Genomic DNA, 17,353 nt, shown 5'->3' on the forward strand with positions numbered 1-17,353 from the left:
GCACTTTTAATTAGCATGATTTCAAATGTTTAGGCTATTTTCTGATTTGTAGTGAGAAGATGTTGTTTTAACACTTTAAAAAACAACTTGAGCTTATTTTTTTTACAAATACAACAGTACTCTGCTGAGTTGGACTGAACCAACTCAAAGCTGAGGGGGGGGGTGTAGAATGTGGCAATTATTTATTTTTTAATATTCATGTTTTTAGTGTGTGACTAAGAACATTTTGTTTTATTGTTAGGAGTGATAACATGTTTTTAAGCTAAAAAAAAGGAGGAGGAGCAGCTTCACTCGTTCCATTGACCTGGTCCCTGTGTGTGTGTGTGGTTGCATGTGTGCTGTACACATGACATTGCTCAGAACCAGGCCCTTTTTTTCAGCTCATTTTGTTCTGGGACAGAAAGAGCCAGAAGCCTTTCTGCTGGTGAAACTTCCTGGTTGAAATCAGAATATGTAAATTGGTTTTAGCTGAACTGTATCGTAACGAGTCGGGGAAGAATTATCGCTCTCCCGAGGCAAACTTCTGTTTGTTTGTGTGTGTGTGGTGGTCACCATGAAGCAAAAAGACGTGTTTCTAGATCCTTTATTCCTCTGGTTGAAGGAGCCTCACATGAAAACACATGCAGGCAGGAACATCAGAACAATGGTTTGTTGTTTTGCACTTTTTAAAAAAATATTCTGCTTTTCAGCTGTGATGAAATTCAACAGGAAGGATTCTAAAATGAAGCAAAAGACAAAGCCTTTCATAAGCACTTCACTTGTCTTTTTGACTCTATGTTTGTAAAGCAGACTGGTTCTAACTTCATGTCATCTATATGATATAGTGGATATGATGCAGTTTGTGTAATTATTGCCCAAAGGCTAAAGGCGGCCAATGTTTTGGGCATTTTTTAGCAAAAAATCTCAACCCCCGGATTGATTTGATGGATTTTATTGAAGCTCATAGATAGTAATCATTGTATGTGCATCTCCAATTGGAGACAACTTGTTTCGAGGTCATTACCAAAGCTAAGCAAACACAAAAATGGCTCCAACTCAGTCAGTTTTACAGATATTAAGCTGAAACTTAGTGCAGTGGTAGCTGAGAGTGATCCAAAACACATACTTTGAGCATTAACCGATCATGTGAGATCTGCTTTTAAAACTTTGGCATAAACTAAAGCTTACTCTGACTGTCTGATAGCAAAATATGTCATGAATCAGTACATGGATTTTTATAAAAATGCTCAGAAAGTAAGCACTATGTGTACATCTACATACAAGTGATTATTTTTTGGAACCAAGAGGGCTGCCACAGGCAACTGAACTTGACCAATGCAAAAATGGTTTGTCTGTCTTTTGGCAAAATATCTCATTATGCTACAAACAAACACATGGAAGCACATGACCGCCTGTCTTTTATGGTGGCAGGTAATGATGAAAATCCTGCTTTTCTTTAGATTGAAATATCTTTATTACATGATTCTACCCTGAAAACACTGGAGTTCTGTCAACAAGAGACAAAACTAAAAAACAGAACATGACAGTGTGAGAATAGAGTCAGCGCTCTCTGCTTTTAATGTCCCATTGGCTGACTGTTAACAGCTGAACCTCTGTTAGCTCATGTGTGACTGTGGGCACAGAGTCTTCTCCCAGTTCTCCACCATTGCAAATGAGAAAAAGCTTCTTGGGTTTTATGTTATGTTGAAATCATGCTGCATGGCTACGGATCGATTTCCAGCCAGATATTTTGAAACCAGATCCTGAGCGTTGCACAGTGACAACATCCCTTCAGCTTAAGCAGTGTGAGAAAGAAACATTCAGTGGCTGAAAGAGACTCACTTAGGAAGTGAGGGGAAACAGATAATTCCCTTTGCATGTGTTCCTCTGCACACTGATGCCCTTACCGGACTGATATCACACACACTCTGTTTCTGTCTCCGTGGAGAAAGTGTGTGTGTGTTTTTGTGACTGAGCAGAGGCCAAGAAAGGCCAGCATGACCTCAGACAGAGAGAAAAGTGCCACAAACCCACCCTGTTTCAAACAAACCATCTCCATTACTGCTCGTTATGTGTGTTAGGGTTACTCCTAATGATCTGAAAAACTAAATAAATGCAATCTGTCCACTTAACAGGTCGCCTAAGTGCCACACGGTGGAGAGTCAGCAGCAGTGTTGTTTTGCTTTTTGCTGAGGAACTCACACAGACACACAAAAATAATTTGTCAAGAGCTGAACAACAGGAAATGAGAAGCAGACTGAACAAGACAAAAGGAAGAAAGTAGAGCACAAAGATAAAAAAAAAAGAAATTAAAATCAAACCCAATTTTACAGTTAATTTTCTTGTTTTGAACCTTTTATTTTCAACATTATTAAATTACAGAGCCCTGTCTTTAAGCCATTTCAGACCAAGTTTATGAGCAGAAATGTTTGCCTTAGTTTGCAGTAAAATTTCTCATTATTAAATAGATTTTTTAGCACGGACAAACAAAAACTCTCATCTCCATCCATCCATTTTGTTTTCCTTGTTTGTGAAGGAGCTGGTCCATCACAGGGAAACTCTCATCTCCGTAACTCCCAACTGAAGCAGAATAAGCTTGCTCCAAAGCATTTAGTTTGGTTTAATGTCAATGGTACATCCAAAGGGTGGGATTCTCCTTCTGGGTTGAGTCTCTGCTTCAAGCGGAGGAGTTCAACTGTCTGGGTGTCTTGTTCATGAGTGATGGCAGGATGAAGTGATGAACTGATGAATCTGGGCTTCGTCTGCAGTAATGAGGGTGTTGCTCCGATTTGTTGTGGTGAAAAAAAGAGCTGGGCCAAAAAGCAAAGCTCTTGATTTACAAGTCCATCTACGTTCTAACCCTGAATCATGACCAAAAGGCCTAGATCCCAGATAGAAGCAGCTGAGTCTCCAAAAAACACTCCTTAAAAAGTCGTCAGTGATCCAAAATGCTGCTGCCAGAAGTCGAGTGAAAGTCAGAAAAAAGAGCTCGTTTTTCTCTAGTTTTAGCTTCTCTCCATCGGCTCCCTGTCAAATTCAGAACAGAATTTAAAATCTTACTTCTAACATACAAAGCTCTCAACAACCAAGCTGCATCATTTATTAAAGAGCTTATTGTTCTGTATCTTCCTAACAGAGCACTTTACTCTCAGACTGCAGGTTTACTTGTGGTTCCTAGAGGTTCCAAAAGTAGAACAAGAGGCAGAGCTTCCAGCTGTCAGGCTCCTCTCTTGTTGAACCAACATCCAACTTCTTTCCGTGAGGCTGACTCCCTGTGTACTTTTAAGACTAGGCTTCAGACTTTTAATTCTAAAAAAATCCTATAGTTAGGGTTGGCTTTGATTTCCTAAGTTATCCCTTAGTTATGCTGCTGTAGCCTCAGACCACTGGAGGTCAAATTGACCGCATTTCCTCACTCTGCTGCTGTCTTTACTCTCTCTACTCTCCATGTGTGCATTTGTAATTATTTCTATCATGTTTTTCTTTGTTCTTCTTGCTATAGAAACTCCACCTGAACCAGTCCTTCTGTGTCTGTGCCTCTTTACTGTCCGCTCAAACCCCAGTTGGTCAAAGCAGATGGCTGCCGGTCCTGAGCCTGGTCATGCTGGAGGTTTCTTGCTGTTAAACCCTGAGGAGACCCTAACCCTAGCCCTGGGCCAAAAGGCCATAACCACTCAAACCCTGACGAGACCCTAGCCCTGGGCCAAAAGGCCATAACCACTCAAACCCTGAGGAGACCCTAACCCTAGCCCAAGGGCAAAAGGCGCTAACCACTCAAACCCTGAGGAGACCCTAACCCTAGCCCTGGGCCAAAAGACCTTAACCCCTCAAACCCTGAGGAGACCCTAGCCCAGGGCCAAAAGGCCCTAACCCCTTAAACCCTGAGGCGACCCTAACCCTAGCCCAGGGCCAAAAGGCCCTAACCCCTCAAACCCTGAGGAGACCCTAACCTTAGCCCTGGGCCAAAAGGCCCTAACCACTCAAACCCTGACGAGACCCTAACCCTAGCCCTGAGCCAAAAGACCCTAACTCCTCAAACCCTTAGGAGACCCTAACCCTAGCCCAGGGCCAAAAGGCCCTAACCCCTTAAACCCTGAGGAGACCCTAACCCTAGCCCAGGGCCAAAAGGCCCTAACCCCTCAAACCCTTAGGAGACCCTAACCCTAACCCTGTTCAGATCTTAATAGCAACATCATGCTCAATCCTCATTCAATATCTTGAGATCTTATGTGATCTGTTAGCGTTTGGTGGATGTTTTGCGGATCAGTCTCAGCTACTACCACACCATATTTTAGCCCAATATCTTTAAAACTTTCTGAGTTGTGACCATTTCTGTGTTGGCTAATGTTGACGTCAATGTTAACTGTGGTCTTTATCTTGAATTTGCGTGACTTCAAACGTTAATCAGTTGTAGATGTACACCTAGTGATTAATTTCTGAGAGTTTCAATAAAATCCATTTGTACTGATTTAAAAATATATTTAGTCTGCAAATGCATTTCTTGTTAAGTCGTTAACCCTCATGTGTGAGGGTCAGCTCAATAATAACAGTGAAGTCGTTTGAGTTCAGGCAAAGCTTATAAGAAAAAGCCTGTAAAATAAGACACTCTTCTGAAAAATTCATTTTGAACTCCTTGTAAAGTCATTGTGTCTCTATTCCAGCCCACATCTATTCTTTTCTGTTTCTCAGAGAACACACGCAGACACTAGCATGATAGCAACGTTCAAAACACATCAGTCTTAAATTCACAGCTTCATGGTGTTTCAGATCCTCCTGTGGAGACTAGTTTATCCATTTATGTATCAAATGTTGGGAGAGCAGGCCAGCACAACAGCTGCGCTTCACTGTGTAATGTCAATGGATCCCAGATTATCTGTTCATGTACGTTTGCAGCTCGGCTGTGCTGCTGTTTGCACTCAGGGGAGACCAGCAGGCACATTTACTAAACAAATAAGCCCAGACTGTGCAGCATCTGACCAAAACTAGAGCCATTTATATCTTATTACAATTTGACTACCATTCTGTTGGTTCAGACATTAAAAGGGTAGTCCAGTCAACTTTTAAGTGATGTTCTGTCCAATAATTATCATTAGTTTGTACCTTATCAGTCGTATAGCACACAGTATGAAGAAAGGGACAAAAGTCTTTGTCCAGGCTAGGCTAAAGGCTAGCTTTTAACAACATGCTGGTGTAAAAGAGCTAATATTAAACCTCTACACATTTTCATATTTGTTTAGTTTGTCACTGTTTTCTACCTACCAAACTTCGTCTGTATTACAATGAAAATCAGTGTGTTTGTACTAAACAGACTGTGCCGTGCAAATTTGTAAAGGTTTATTATTAGCTAACGTAGCGTTCTTTAACACCAGCATGTCATTTTTGAGAAATAGTTGTTTTATAAACCATAAATATATAATTAAAAAAAAAATCTATCCCTCTTTGGGCTAGTCATTAGCTTAGCCTACACAAAACCTTTTGTCCCTTTTTTCAAACTTGATGATCTGTGACTGATATCACAGATGATAAGGTACTAACTACTGATAACTATTAGGCAGAATATTCAAAGTTGACTGGACTGTCCCTTTAATGTGGTAACAAAGAAGTCGTTATTTTGAAATAAGCATATTTCAAGTAAAGCCTGTTGTCAGATTGTGGCGACAGACAGATTTGTGTCTTTTGTATACAACTATTTTGTTGACTTAAATCTTGAAGCAGTTTGAGGCATCACAACAACATTTTTTTGACATCCATTATGCTAGCTTGGTTGACTTTTGCAACATAAAACAAACAGAAAATTCCAAATTGTCACAAAATCCTCCCCATGATGCTTTTTTTAGAGTCACAGCATCAAACAAAATGTTTCACTGCTGTGTTTTGTACAAAATAAATCAGATAATTCATTAAAAAGCCAAAGATTTCTCAAAGGAATGCATGTCACCCGCTGCTTTTCATGCCAGAGTTTTAAAGTAAAATCGTCTTCTGCTGATAGAGAGCCATTTTGATCCAACCTTGTAAATTATATTATGCACAACCTCATATCTCAATGTGTCAGCCCTCAAAGTATGTGTTGAGGATGACCCTCAGCTCCTACCACACCAAACTTAGCTCAATATTTTTAAAACTGACTGAGTCATGGGCATTTTTAGGTTAGCGAAGGCCAGTCTTTAATTTGGTTGACACCAATTATTACATTCTCAGAGTTTCGCTAAGTTCTATCCAGGCAGGCAGCAAGCAAAATGCATTTCTTCAAAACATGCAAGGCCTTTAATTTGTTTCGCACTTATGAAGTTAGAATTTCCACAATGAGACATTCGAGCCCAGACAGCTTCACGCTGAGCTGCGTTACAAAACTCCTGAATATATTTAGGTCTTGATTTGAAATAACAATACTTTCAGCACGAGCACACAATCAAAATCAGTGCAGGCCACTGAATCAACATCTGCTCAGCATTACGGAGCTGGCTCGCTGCGTGCTGACAGTTCTGATTGATACTAAATGAAACTTGATTTGGGGACTTTTGCTGCTGCTGGGGGATCTCTGAATCAATCCCCCCAGAACAAACCGCTCACTCTTTTCTGCTCTTTTCTCCGTCTCTCCCCAGTCTCTCGTTCCCAGGTCTCCCCACATCGTCAGGAGGTGCTGATGGAGAACGTGACTTGGACATCGGAACACTCCAATCTGCTCCAGCAGACCCTGGGCGAGGCGTCCACTCAGGCCGACCTGCTGGAAAACATCTGGAAACTGGAAAACATGTTTCAGAATCACAGCAACTGGCTGCAGAGGCTTGAGATCCTCATCAAGGTACTGCACAAGATCTGAAATCATGGGATCTGTGTTGGGGTCTCTTTTTTTTTTTACTTATTGTGTGGGCGGTTTGACGATTTGGCAACAGGACTGAGTGGTGAGTGGAAATGATCTGCAGTTGTGTTCACAGCACCATGAAATACAGACCTTCTATGTCTGTCCAACTGATTAACTCTGGGAGTTGACCTAATTCAAAATGGCTGCTGTAACTAATCGATCTTAGCCCATGCAAAAATGGCAATGGCTCAGTTAGTTTTACAGATACTGAGCTACTGTTGGTGTGGTGGTATCTGAGAGTTATCCTCAACACATCTTACAAGAGTTCCCAGTTTTGCATGAAGGCAGAACATCATTTTCAAGGTTTAACCAAACCATTATCACTCTGTCCCTTCTCATTATAAGGTGATTTTAGTTTCAAACTTAGGCATGAAAGGCGGTGGGCGATATGCATTTCTTCAAGGAAATCTAGGCCTTTAATTTTAACCATGATTTGAGGAGTTTAAATGTCAGATTTGGATGAGACAAAACCACGACGTGCAGTCAGGGAAGGCAAGTGAGGCAGTGCTTCACCTGTCATCACCAAAAATAAAAACCCACAGTAGTAAAATAAACAATTATTCATGTTTGTTATTTTAAATGTGATTTAGGCATGATTAGAGTCTTGTTTTTTAATCTTTTAGACCAAAATTTGCTTACTTCCTGTTCAAATAAAGCACATATCTGCAACTAGAGACATAATAATCATCACGAATGAGAATGCATAATAAAATGGCCTCCTTTGCACATACAGTACATGTCTTTAGTGTGATGAGCTGATTAAAGATTAGCAGGCTTGTTTTACCATCCAAGCAAAAAATCAGCACCTATCATGAATGAGGGATTAAATGTTTATGATGAGGTGAAACTTTCTGCTTGCAGGGCCTGGAGGTGGAGTTGAGGAGCATCCAGGCTCAGTCTCTCCAGTCAGAGGATTACCTGGTCCAGCTGGACCACAGGTTGTCCTCGCTCAACAGTTACGCTGGAAGAAACCTGACAAGTCTGAGCACAGAAGTGACCCGAACCTCCAGGTGGCTCCGTGACCACGACGTCCTGCTCAGGTAGTTTATCTGTCGCACTCCGTGGAGTTTTGGCGGTTAAAGAATGCATTCCCACCTGTGTCTGGCTGTGTTTCAGGGAAGCATCGGGGCATCTGAACGGGCTGAGAGAGAAACTGGATGAGGTCAACTGGACTGTGGGCGCCGTCAACCACACCTTCAGCAACGACATCAGTGTTCATCACCTGAAAATACAAGACCTGCAGGTTTGAGCTTACACAAAGCATCCTGTATGTTAAACCTGCTGCTGAGTTCTACAAACATCTGCTGTCATTCTGCTCAGATCCAGATCAGCAACATAACAGAAGACACCAGCAGTTTATGGGTGTCGCACATTCACACGGAGGCCCAGCTGAGGAACGAGATGGAGATCCTGAACACAATCACAGAGGACCTCCGTCTGAAGGACTGGGAGCACTCCATGACCCTGAAGAACCTCACAATTTTAGAAGGTAATGACAGACATGACAGTGTTGATTCTCACAACTCATCTGATCTTATTTAGAAGACAAGAGGAGTTTTTCAGAGTCCATCACTGTGCTGTGGGAAAATAGCTTCCAGAGTGGAAAACATTCAGAAAGCTGCCAGTCTTCCCAGAAGTGGCTGTTAGAGCAAATCTACTGCAAATCAGATCATGCAACAAAACGAGCTCCATCTCCAACTCTTTGGATTTTAGTTCTCATTTTAAATGTTGCAGCTCATGACTGTATGATTATAAAAAGCTTGATGGGAAACAATGCAAAACCAAAAAACACTTTCTCTCTAAAAATAACATGACAGCGCGGCTTAGTTTGCAATCAGAACTTCTGGAACAATAACCTCTAGTTGAGACTAAAGTGGAGAAGATTTGCCACAGTGCACAAGTAAGAAATATGAGCACAAACACCTCATAACCATTGTCAAACATGGAGGTGGAATGATAATGACTTGGGATTGTTTTGCAGCCAGGGGACCTGGGCACTTTCCAGTCACTGAGTCAACCAGGCCTTCTGTCTCACATCTAAAACTTGGCCCAATCTGGTTCGCTCAACAGCACGTTGATCCCAATCACACCAGCAAATCTACAACAGAACGTCTGACAAAGAAAAGAATTGAGGTGTTGCAACGGCCCGGTCAAAGTCCAGACCTGAACCAGTCTGAGATGGTGCTGTAAAACCTTGTTGAGACTGAAGCAACGTTTCAACAAAGAGTGGTCCAAAATTCCTCCACAGTGAAGTAAGACAGAGAGAGGATGATTACTGCAAGTTATTGCTGCTAAAACGTGCTCTAAAAGCTAATAAATCATCGTGTCCACTCTATTTTTCATCTACAGTTTTGCATTTTGGGTTGTTTTTTTCTTAAATAATAATAATGTGATGTGATGTTTGAGGTTTTCGTCCATGGTTTAATGTCCCAACACATAAAATCTTGAATTCAAAAGAAGGTTGACATCATTTGTGCCATGACAGCATGTGGAACAACATAGAGCCAAGAGAGTGTTACCCTTTACAAAAAAACACGTTTAAGGTAGGGCAGTTATGCCTTTGTTGTCTGTGACTTTTATTTGTTGAGTACAAAACACACACTGGCACTTTATTACACCAGATCTGTTTGATTACTTTGAGCAAATAAAGATAAGAGCACAATCTCTGTGCAGAGGTTTAGAAAATTCAGCTTATGTTACTTTACTTTTTAAAGATTCTTTGTCAATCTGCACTAATTCCTCTGATCTATTACAGCTTGACACACAAAGACCAGAGAATCTCTCTAGAACCAGGACTGTTCTTCGTCCACAGTCTTTATTCACAAATTTATTAGACAGCAAGCGGCTTTTAGGGAATGACATATCAGTGTTCCTGCAGACAGGGTGCAGAGAACATGATGTCAAACCTCCTGTGGAAATCAGTCGCTTGTTTACAGCAAATATACAATAAGAAATGAGGCGTTCTTGTCATCTTTGGTAGCTTTGAGTGCTGATGTCTATCTAATATTGATGAATAAGTGGAAATATGTTAGAAGAAGCACCGGCTGCCAACACACAGTCGTTCTGAGCTCTACAGATGTTTACCTGCTCTGTTCAGACTCGAGCTCAGGCTCAGAAATCTGCGTTCTCACACTCAGCCTCTCTGGAAGTTCCCTTGAAAATTTCATGGCTGCCATGTTAAAACAGACTGACTGAGTTTGGAAACATTCATTCCCCTCCCTGATGAATCAGAATTTAAAGTGTGCAAAGCCATTGCTGCATAATGTAACATTAAACATCTTTACAACATTATAACATGAGAACTTTGACTTTTTGCATGAATAATCTCTAAGACCTCAGTGCTCCAAAAAAGATCTTTTACATCAGCTCATCTGAGCCATGTTTGCAGTATGACTGCCCAAAAGCATGCAACTTAATTTTACTACATCACAGTTTTAAACAGCCCTGTATGTTCCCCCTCCAATCTGTTCAAACCTAATTACTCCAGATGGAGTACAGTTATTGTTGCCAGTGTACCAAATGACTTCTCGGGCTTGTTAAAATCGGAATAGGTATGCCGTGATGTAATGCTGGCAGCCCCAAACTGATTGATGTGTGCTCAAACTGAACGTGCCCTGCTGTTTGGGTCCGCTCCACGTGTGGCTGGGATGGCGCACCTCCTGAGCCTGCAAACAATTGTGAAGTTAAATTTAGAAACAACGTCTAAAACAAAAAGTCAAATCAACTCTGTCGTTAGTTTTAGCTCTGCAGCACATTTGTTTCTTCTGAGCTCTCTATCACCTAAGCCAAACCATCTCCATCCATGTTTATGTTTCTTTTTTTTTACTCTTCTTTGCTCCGTGTTTTCTCTTTTTCCTATTACGCTTGTTTATCTTTACTGTCTCTCTATGACTCAGCTAAGATTCCAGCGGCACACATGTTGCTTGTTGCGTCAAATAAAAAAAACAAACAGGAAAAGTATCGATTCAAGCTATTTTTGATGACCAGCAAATCTTACATTATATTTCATATTAATGTGAGTTTAAGGATTGTGATCATTTCTTCCACATGTTAAAACTCATTCAGCATGTTAGGACATTATGTGGAAACTCAGATCTCTAATGGATCTCTGCGGGACACTTTTAAGAGTGTGTGTGCTCGCACTTTGTTTTATTGTGTCACACTAATTCTCTCTGGAAATGGTTAAATTGAGCCAAGAAACTTTTCAATTGTCCCAGCAAAGATACCAATAAAGATGGCAAGCTGTAAGCTTAAAAATAAGAATTTTATTATTGTAAATAAATTTATCCATCCATTTTCTTTCCCTGTTTTTCCGGGCAGGCTCGTAATGGGGGCTGGTGCCGATTTCCAGCAAGTTGCAAGTCCATCTCATGGCTTGTAGACAAATAAATACGTTAATTCCATCTTTTTAACTCAGGAATGTATTTGTCATTGTCCAGAATTTGAAAGTCGTAGGTTGTTTTTACTAAAGTGTGCAACTAAAAAGTGTAAATTCAAAACTGATTTAGAGGATCTGAATCTAATATGTGATTGAGACAAGATCTCGCTCTATCAGTTAGTGCTTAGAGCTGGGGTGGCCAATCCTGGTCCTTAGGGCCACCATCCTGCATGTGTTACTTGTTTCTCTGCTCCAACACACCTGATTCAGTGGTTAAATCACCTCTTCATGTTCTGCAGAAGCCTGTTAATCACCCATTGATTCAAATCAGGTGTGTTGGAGCAGAGAAACAAGTAAAACCTGCAGGATGGTGGCCCTGAGGACCAGGATTGGACACCCCTGGCTTAGAGTATGTGTTTGGGATGAGTATCAGCTACTACCACACCAAAACTGAGGTTAATATCTGTAAAACTGACTGAAGTGTTGCCATTTTTGTGTTTGGTGTGTATACATCTAACCAAAGTGTTACCTGTAGTGTAAATGCAACACTTTTGCAAAGTGTCAGTAATTAGTAAACATCCAAGATCCCAATTTACTGCTTACTTTAGTGTAATTAGATTATCTTAATCAAAGTGCAGGCTCCTCACGGTGCACAAAAACCTTTAACAGCAAACCTGTTCCAACTAAAACACTGTTTTGTAAATGAGTCATGACTTCATGCTCAGTTATCTTCAGCAGATTTAATCCTTTGCCCTGATAATTACTGAGAACTCCAGCTAATGTTTAGTTTTGCCATAAATCATTTTAAAGTGACTGGAACATAGAGATGAGTGATAGGTCCGAGGAAACGCTCAACGTTGGCCCCTGTAGCTCTGACAAGCATGGAAACCTAAAGATGTACACACTGACGTGTGATATAGAGACATTCGACAAGGCTGATGCTGACAAGGTTATAAAAACATCACCAGAATATCTTTTTGTCACATTATCACAGCTTCAGATCTGTATTTCAAACCCAGTCAGCTTCAGAAACCTGCAACTAAGATCTCTGAAGGATCATAACTTTGTGGTCCACCTTGTTAAACATGTGGTTTTCATTGTGGCTTTTCTCCTTTTTTTCCCCCTTCTCTTACTGTTTGGGCTTTTTCTTACTCATTCTCTCAACAAATGCTTGGACTGAATCCTTAGACCAGTGTCAGACCCAGTTAGGCTTTAATTTGGCAGTTATGTCACTCTGGGTGTGAATGAAATCATAAATAAATACAGAAACCTCTGATTTTCAAAAACACTAATTTAAAGTCTGGAGATATGTGTTCCCTTTTAAAATATTATGATAATAATGGCTTTAATTTTGTATTTATATCAAACAATCCCTGAAACTTTTTCTCTAAACATACAGTAAACTCAGCTTTGTTTATTTCAGACCACATTTCTGCTTTGTTCAGTGATTCATTTGAAGGAAACTAATCTGAATTTCTATAAACATTAATTAGGTTAGCCATATATTATAAATTTCTGCTTTTGTTTAAAGTTTGAAAATGGAAAAACACGTCAGCAGAAATCCAGTTTAAGCTCAACTCATAAAACTGCACTGTTTTAAAGTAAATCCAAGCTCATTTTTATCTGAAATGTTTGTCTAACAGGATTTATATCCACGTCTCAAGGACTTGATCACAGACTGTCTTTGGGATTAGTAAGCCCTTCTGCTACTTTGCCGATCTTTCGTTCACAACCACCACTTCCGAGAGCATTAAAAACAAATAAATATTTCCTGTTTTTCCACTTTCTGTTCATTTTATAATAAACTCGTCACGGTCGGTTGAGGTTCGAACCCAGAATGCAAACAGGAGATGAGGATCTCAAAAAATAAACTATTTTATTGACCAAAAAGAAAGGCAGCCAAATTCTGCTTACAAAGAAAAACTGAAAAGGAAGGCATAAAGAAATGGATGATGCTCCTGACAGAGACATGGAAGGACAGGCAAACACCTGGAGAGACACAACAGGGATCAGGTGACATCAGGAGGGAAATGGAAAACCAAACACAAGGAACATGACGGACTGGGAACTCAGTGAGATAAAAATAAACTCAAAAGAGTCTTAACCATCAACAAAAACTGAGATCCTGGCAAAAATATAAATACAGGACAATGTTAGCTTCAAAATGGATTCTCTTTTTGCTTAATTGTGTTGTATGTTTATATTCTGTGCAGTTGACACCCATTTCTGTCCTCCTTTCTGCAGGACCTCCAGGGCCGAAGGGCGAGAAGGGGGACGCTGGAGAACTGGGGCCCCCAGGGTACCCTGGGTTTAGTGGCCTAAGAGGTGGGTGCAACTACATTATTACCTGTCAAAAGTGGTGGATCTGCAGATTGTTTTTCTTGGGGCAACAAAGGTGGGACGGCAGAGTTTATTGTAGCAGAAAAAGTTTACTTTTAGACTTAATTTCATACGTTTGGGTTTCATCTCGGCATATGAGTTACACAAAATACCAAAAAAACACTTTTCAGGCTGTATTTTTTTCAGATTTGTCAGTTTGTCCTGGTCCTGGAAACTCTCAGGACTTACCAAAGTTGTGGTTGAGGGGTAGAAAAGCACCCGTAGTTTGTTGGGGGTAGTTTGTCTGCCACTGTGAAACGTCCCAATCCAGCTGGTGGCTGAAACCATTTTGAAATTCAAGAGGGGCGTGAGTGAACTCTAAACTGGTGAGTTACGATTGAGATTAAAGGTCTGTGTGGACATTATTGACTGTCAGCGTTGTACAAAATACACAAAACAAATTAAATAGTTTACAAAAAAGGGTGTCAAAGATGTGTTTTTACAGTGGTCGCTGCCTCCTTGTGCCACCCCCTAGAACCTCCACTGGAGACGCAAACAGCAAAATAGTTTAAATATTAGCTATTTATGCCCCTGTGCAGACATTATTATACCATAAATGAGTTGTACTGGCTTTTTCTGTCTGTGTAGAGGGCTAACACTATCTGTGAGAATAAATTTTATTCATTATGTCTCTTAATCTCTGTTAAAACAGCTATGAGATTATGTAATCCTTTTTTCCCCCCATGTATGTTCAGTCAGGAGGGTTCCTGTTTTATTTCATTACTGTGATTTTCTGTACAACATGTATATTGCAAATAAAGAGTCTTGAGAAATTAAATTTGGAAGCCCACAATCCAGTTTAAGCACCATATTTGGGGAATTAGAAGGCTATTTATTGAATTAAGCAGATTTATGGCTGAGTGACGTACCAGTTGGACGTTTGAACACCTTTTGGCACAGAACAGACTCTGGCAGGAGTTTCTCCCTCACATTTTGTGATTTCATTCAGATGCATTAATAATGCAATGAGCGGAGAGACTCAAGAAGAAAACAAAGCTCCAGACTTTGGGTGGGGATTTATTTTCAGACAGGGCCAGTGGGATTTATCATCAATCTTCTAATTTTCTGCAAAAAAAAACCAACACATATACATAAATATATATATATATATATATATATATATATATATATATATATAAGGCTTCTTCCAGGAGAAATTACTAATTCAGGACTGAGAAAGTGTTACGTTTTTTTTATTATTTTTTTTCTTTAAAGCAGACCACATAATACAATCAACAACTGTTTGAATCCAGATGTTCTGGGGCCCCCTTCTGTTTCTGCTCTTGAATCATCACCCCGCAGGTCGCCTGCTGACATCCCCCCGACGTTTCCAAGAAGCGTCGTCCTTCCTGCATCTGCTGCCTTATAGTACCAGGAAAAAAGGCGAACGGAAAACAAACGAAAAGTTCTCCTATAGTTAAACGTAACGGCACAGCGAAGTGAATTAGAATCCGATCCTTCCCTCCAAAACTTGAACGGTTCAAGCTCTTCGTTTGGAGTTGAAGCGATCACTGAAAAAGAGAAATCTTATGAACATACTCTTGAATGAGGCTCTGCAGGATTTAGCAGAAAAAAGGAATTAAAAAGGGAAATAAATACTCAAGCAAACAAACCCCTGGAGATATTAATAATAATAAAACAGCAAATCAATTAACAGAAATTCCAATATGATGTGTCATAGTAGGAGTGGTTGGAACAGGTGTGGATGGTTGAATTGCCCTGAAAAATGTGTAAATAAAAATGGTGTAATCCTGATTTGACAGATAATCTATAAAGGGAATCTGTTTCCCTTGTATGCCAAAGATTTAAACTGAGATTATCTTTCTGTGATCAAAACTAACAAAGTTATGGCCTTTCTGAAACGATCTTAAGAAGTCCTTTAAGCTCAGTCTCTTGTAGTTTTTATGAAATCTTGTGTGATCCGTTAACATTTAGTCATATGCTGGGGATGCTAGTAAATGCTTGACTTATTAAACAGCAAATCGAGCATCATATTAAAGCTAAACAACATAAACAAGCCAGGGTTTTTTGTTTTATTTGTACTTTTCGAGGCTTAAAAGTTTTAACTTGCTCTTTTTAGAGTAAAAAGTTCTGCAAACTTTCATTTCTTGAATTAGTAGACTTGTAATTTAGTCCAATCAGGAATTAAAATACTTATTTTTAAACAAACTCCATCTTATTTTATTTATCTTGATCGTGTGTTTATCACAAATACAAGACTGAGTGCGGCTGTGATTAATGAGAAGGAAGTGGTTTTGTTTTTTGACCTTATTTTCAGATATTTTTTATTTTTTTTATGTAGTTTTCCATTCTTCTAGCTGCGGGTCTAGACGGTTTGTTTTTAACAGCGCACGCTTATGTTACTTCATGTGGATTGAAGCCAAAAGAATCCTTCATCACATCCAGCCTCTTTCGTCTCGTTAAACGATCCACTTGGACCGACCTGCAGAAGAATAGGAACACGTTTGCTCCGGATCCAAACTATGATTGATGGCGTTTTCCCACTGGGTTGTTGAATTGCGTTGAGTTACACGGCATCATTCATCACCAGCTTATTGTGTGTTTTTGGCTCTAATGCCTTTAGTCTAATTATTTCATCCACATTTCTGAGGATTCAGAGCGCAGAGGAGCACTTCAGCATTTGAAAACAATTAACCTTAACTTTAGAAGTGCAATCAATAAGTCATTACCTCACTAATTTTGAACGAGCTTAACAAACTTTCTCGTTTGTGTCACAGGAACAAAACTGTTTTTGAGGCAAAAAAAAAAGGAAAAACTTAAAAAGGATGTTTGTTTTAGTGTAAAGTTTTAGATAACAGGGCCAAAAAGCTTGACTGCCTTTCCAAAATCTTAATTTTCCTGAAAAACAATACAGTTTGCTCAATAGGCTGCTGACTGAAGGCTTTCCAGTTAAAAAGCTGAACTGCATTTTACAGAAAGAAAGTCCTCAAGATGTTTATTTACAGTACAGGCCCCAGACACAAACAAAGAAAAGTGTGATATCTGATCAAGTTGTCTGTAGTTTCTGTCTGACTCGATGGGTTTTTTATTTATTTTATTTTCCACAACTTTTGGCCAAGAATCAGTGTTTTATGTGAGTTTTACTGTAACTTACATAAGTTACCATCAACTTTTCTTTTGTGAAAACCCATTGTTTTCAAAGCTTTTTCAGCAGATTCGTCTAAAATGGGTAATTGGTGCTGAAAAATATCAATAAAGATGACAATTTAGAGCAGACTTGGTGCCAAATATGAAACATTAAATGATATTATTATTACTAAGTAAACGACACGCAGCAGCGAAGAAGTCTTAAAAGAATAATTTGTATTTACTAAAGTTATACTGTATAAAAACTGAGAAGTTCTGTTATTTTAGTTTGTGAATTACATTATAAACTCCTGTCTTGTTGTTTTATTTTTGAATTACTAAATGTGCAAAAACATTGGTCTTTAAAGTTTTAAAAATCAGCCCAAACAAAAGCTCAGGACTCAGGAGGATAAACTGCAACTCGAGGAGCCCCCTACTGGTCGATGGAGAAAATGCATGCTAATTGGCTTAATTTTTTAGACCCAGAGGCTCGGGTTGTTTTTATTAGAGGCCATGGTATCCATTCATTTAGTTTTTTATGGCTGCCAGTAACAAATGACAAGCAGATACCGGTAAAATAAGCTCACATGGAAGTGGTTTCTAGTCTTGAGTGACGTTACAGTAACTGAAAGATATAACTGAGTGTGTCAGCTCATTCGCAAGCTTTC

At 39.6% G+C, this 17,353-nt stretch overlaps 1 protein-coding gene across 1 annotated transcript in view; it reads left to right on the plus strand.

Moving 5' to 3' along the window:
* The window catches only part of scara5 (scavenger receptor class A, member 5 (putative)), a 61,882-nt gene that overhangs the window by 22,685 nt on the left and 21,844 nt on the right, over window positions 1-17,353 (plus strand). The window contains exons 5-9 of the mRNA XM_017438169.3: window positions 6,582-6,781; window positions 7,703-7,881; window positions 7,958-8,084; window positions 8,162-8,330; window positions 13,464-13,544. Of these exons, the coding sequence (XP_017293658.1) occupies window positions 6,582-6,781; window positions 7,703-7,881; window positions 7,958-8,084; window positions 8,162-8,330; window positions 13,464-13,544 (756 nt within the window). The remainder of the gene's footprint in view (window positions 1-6,581; window positions 6,782-7,702; window positions 7,882-7,957; window positions 8,085-8,161; window positions 8,331-13,463; window positions 13,545-17,353) is intronic.

The sequence above is a fragment of the Kryptolebias marmoratus genome, linkage group LG19, assembly GCF_001649575.2.
Source record: "Kryptolebias marmoratus isolate JLee-2015 linkage group LG19, ASM164957v2, whole genome shotgun sequence".
NCBI lineage: Eukaryota > Metazoa > Chordata > Actinopteri > Cyprinodontiformes > Rivulidae > Kryptolebias > Kryptolebias marmoratus.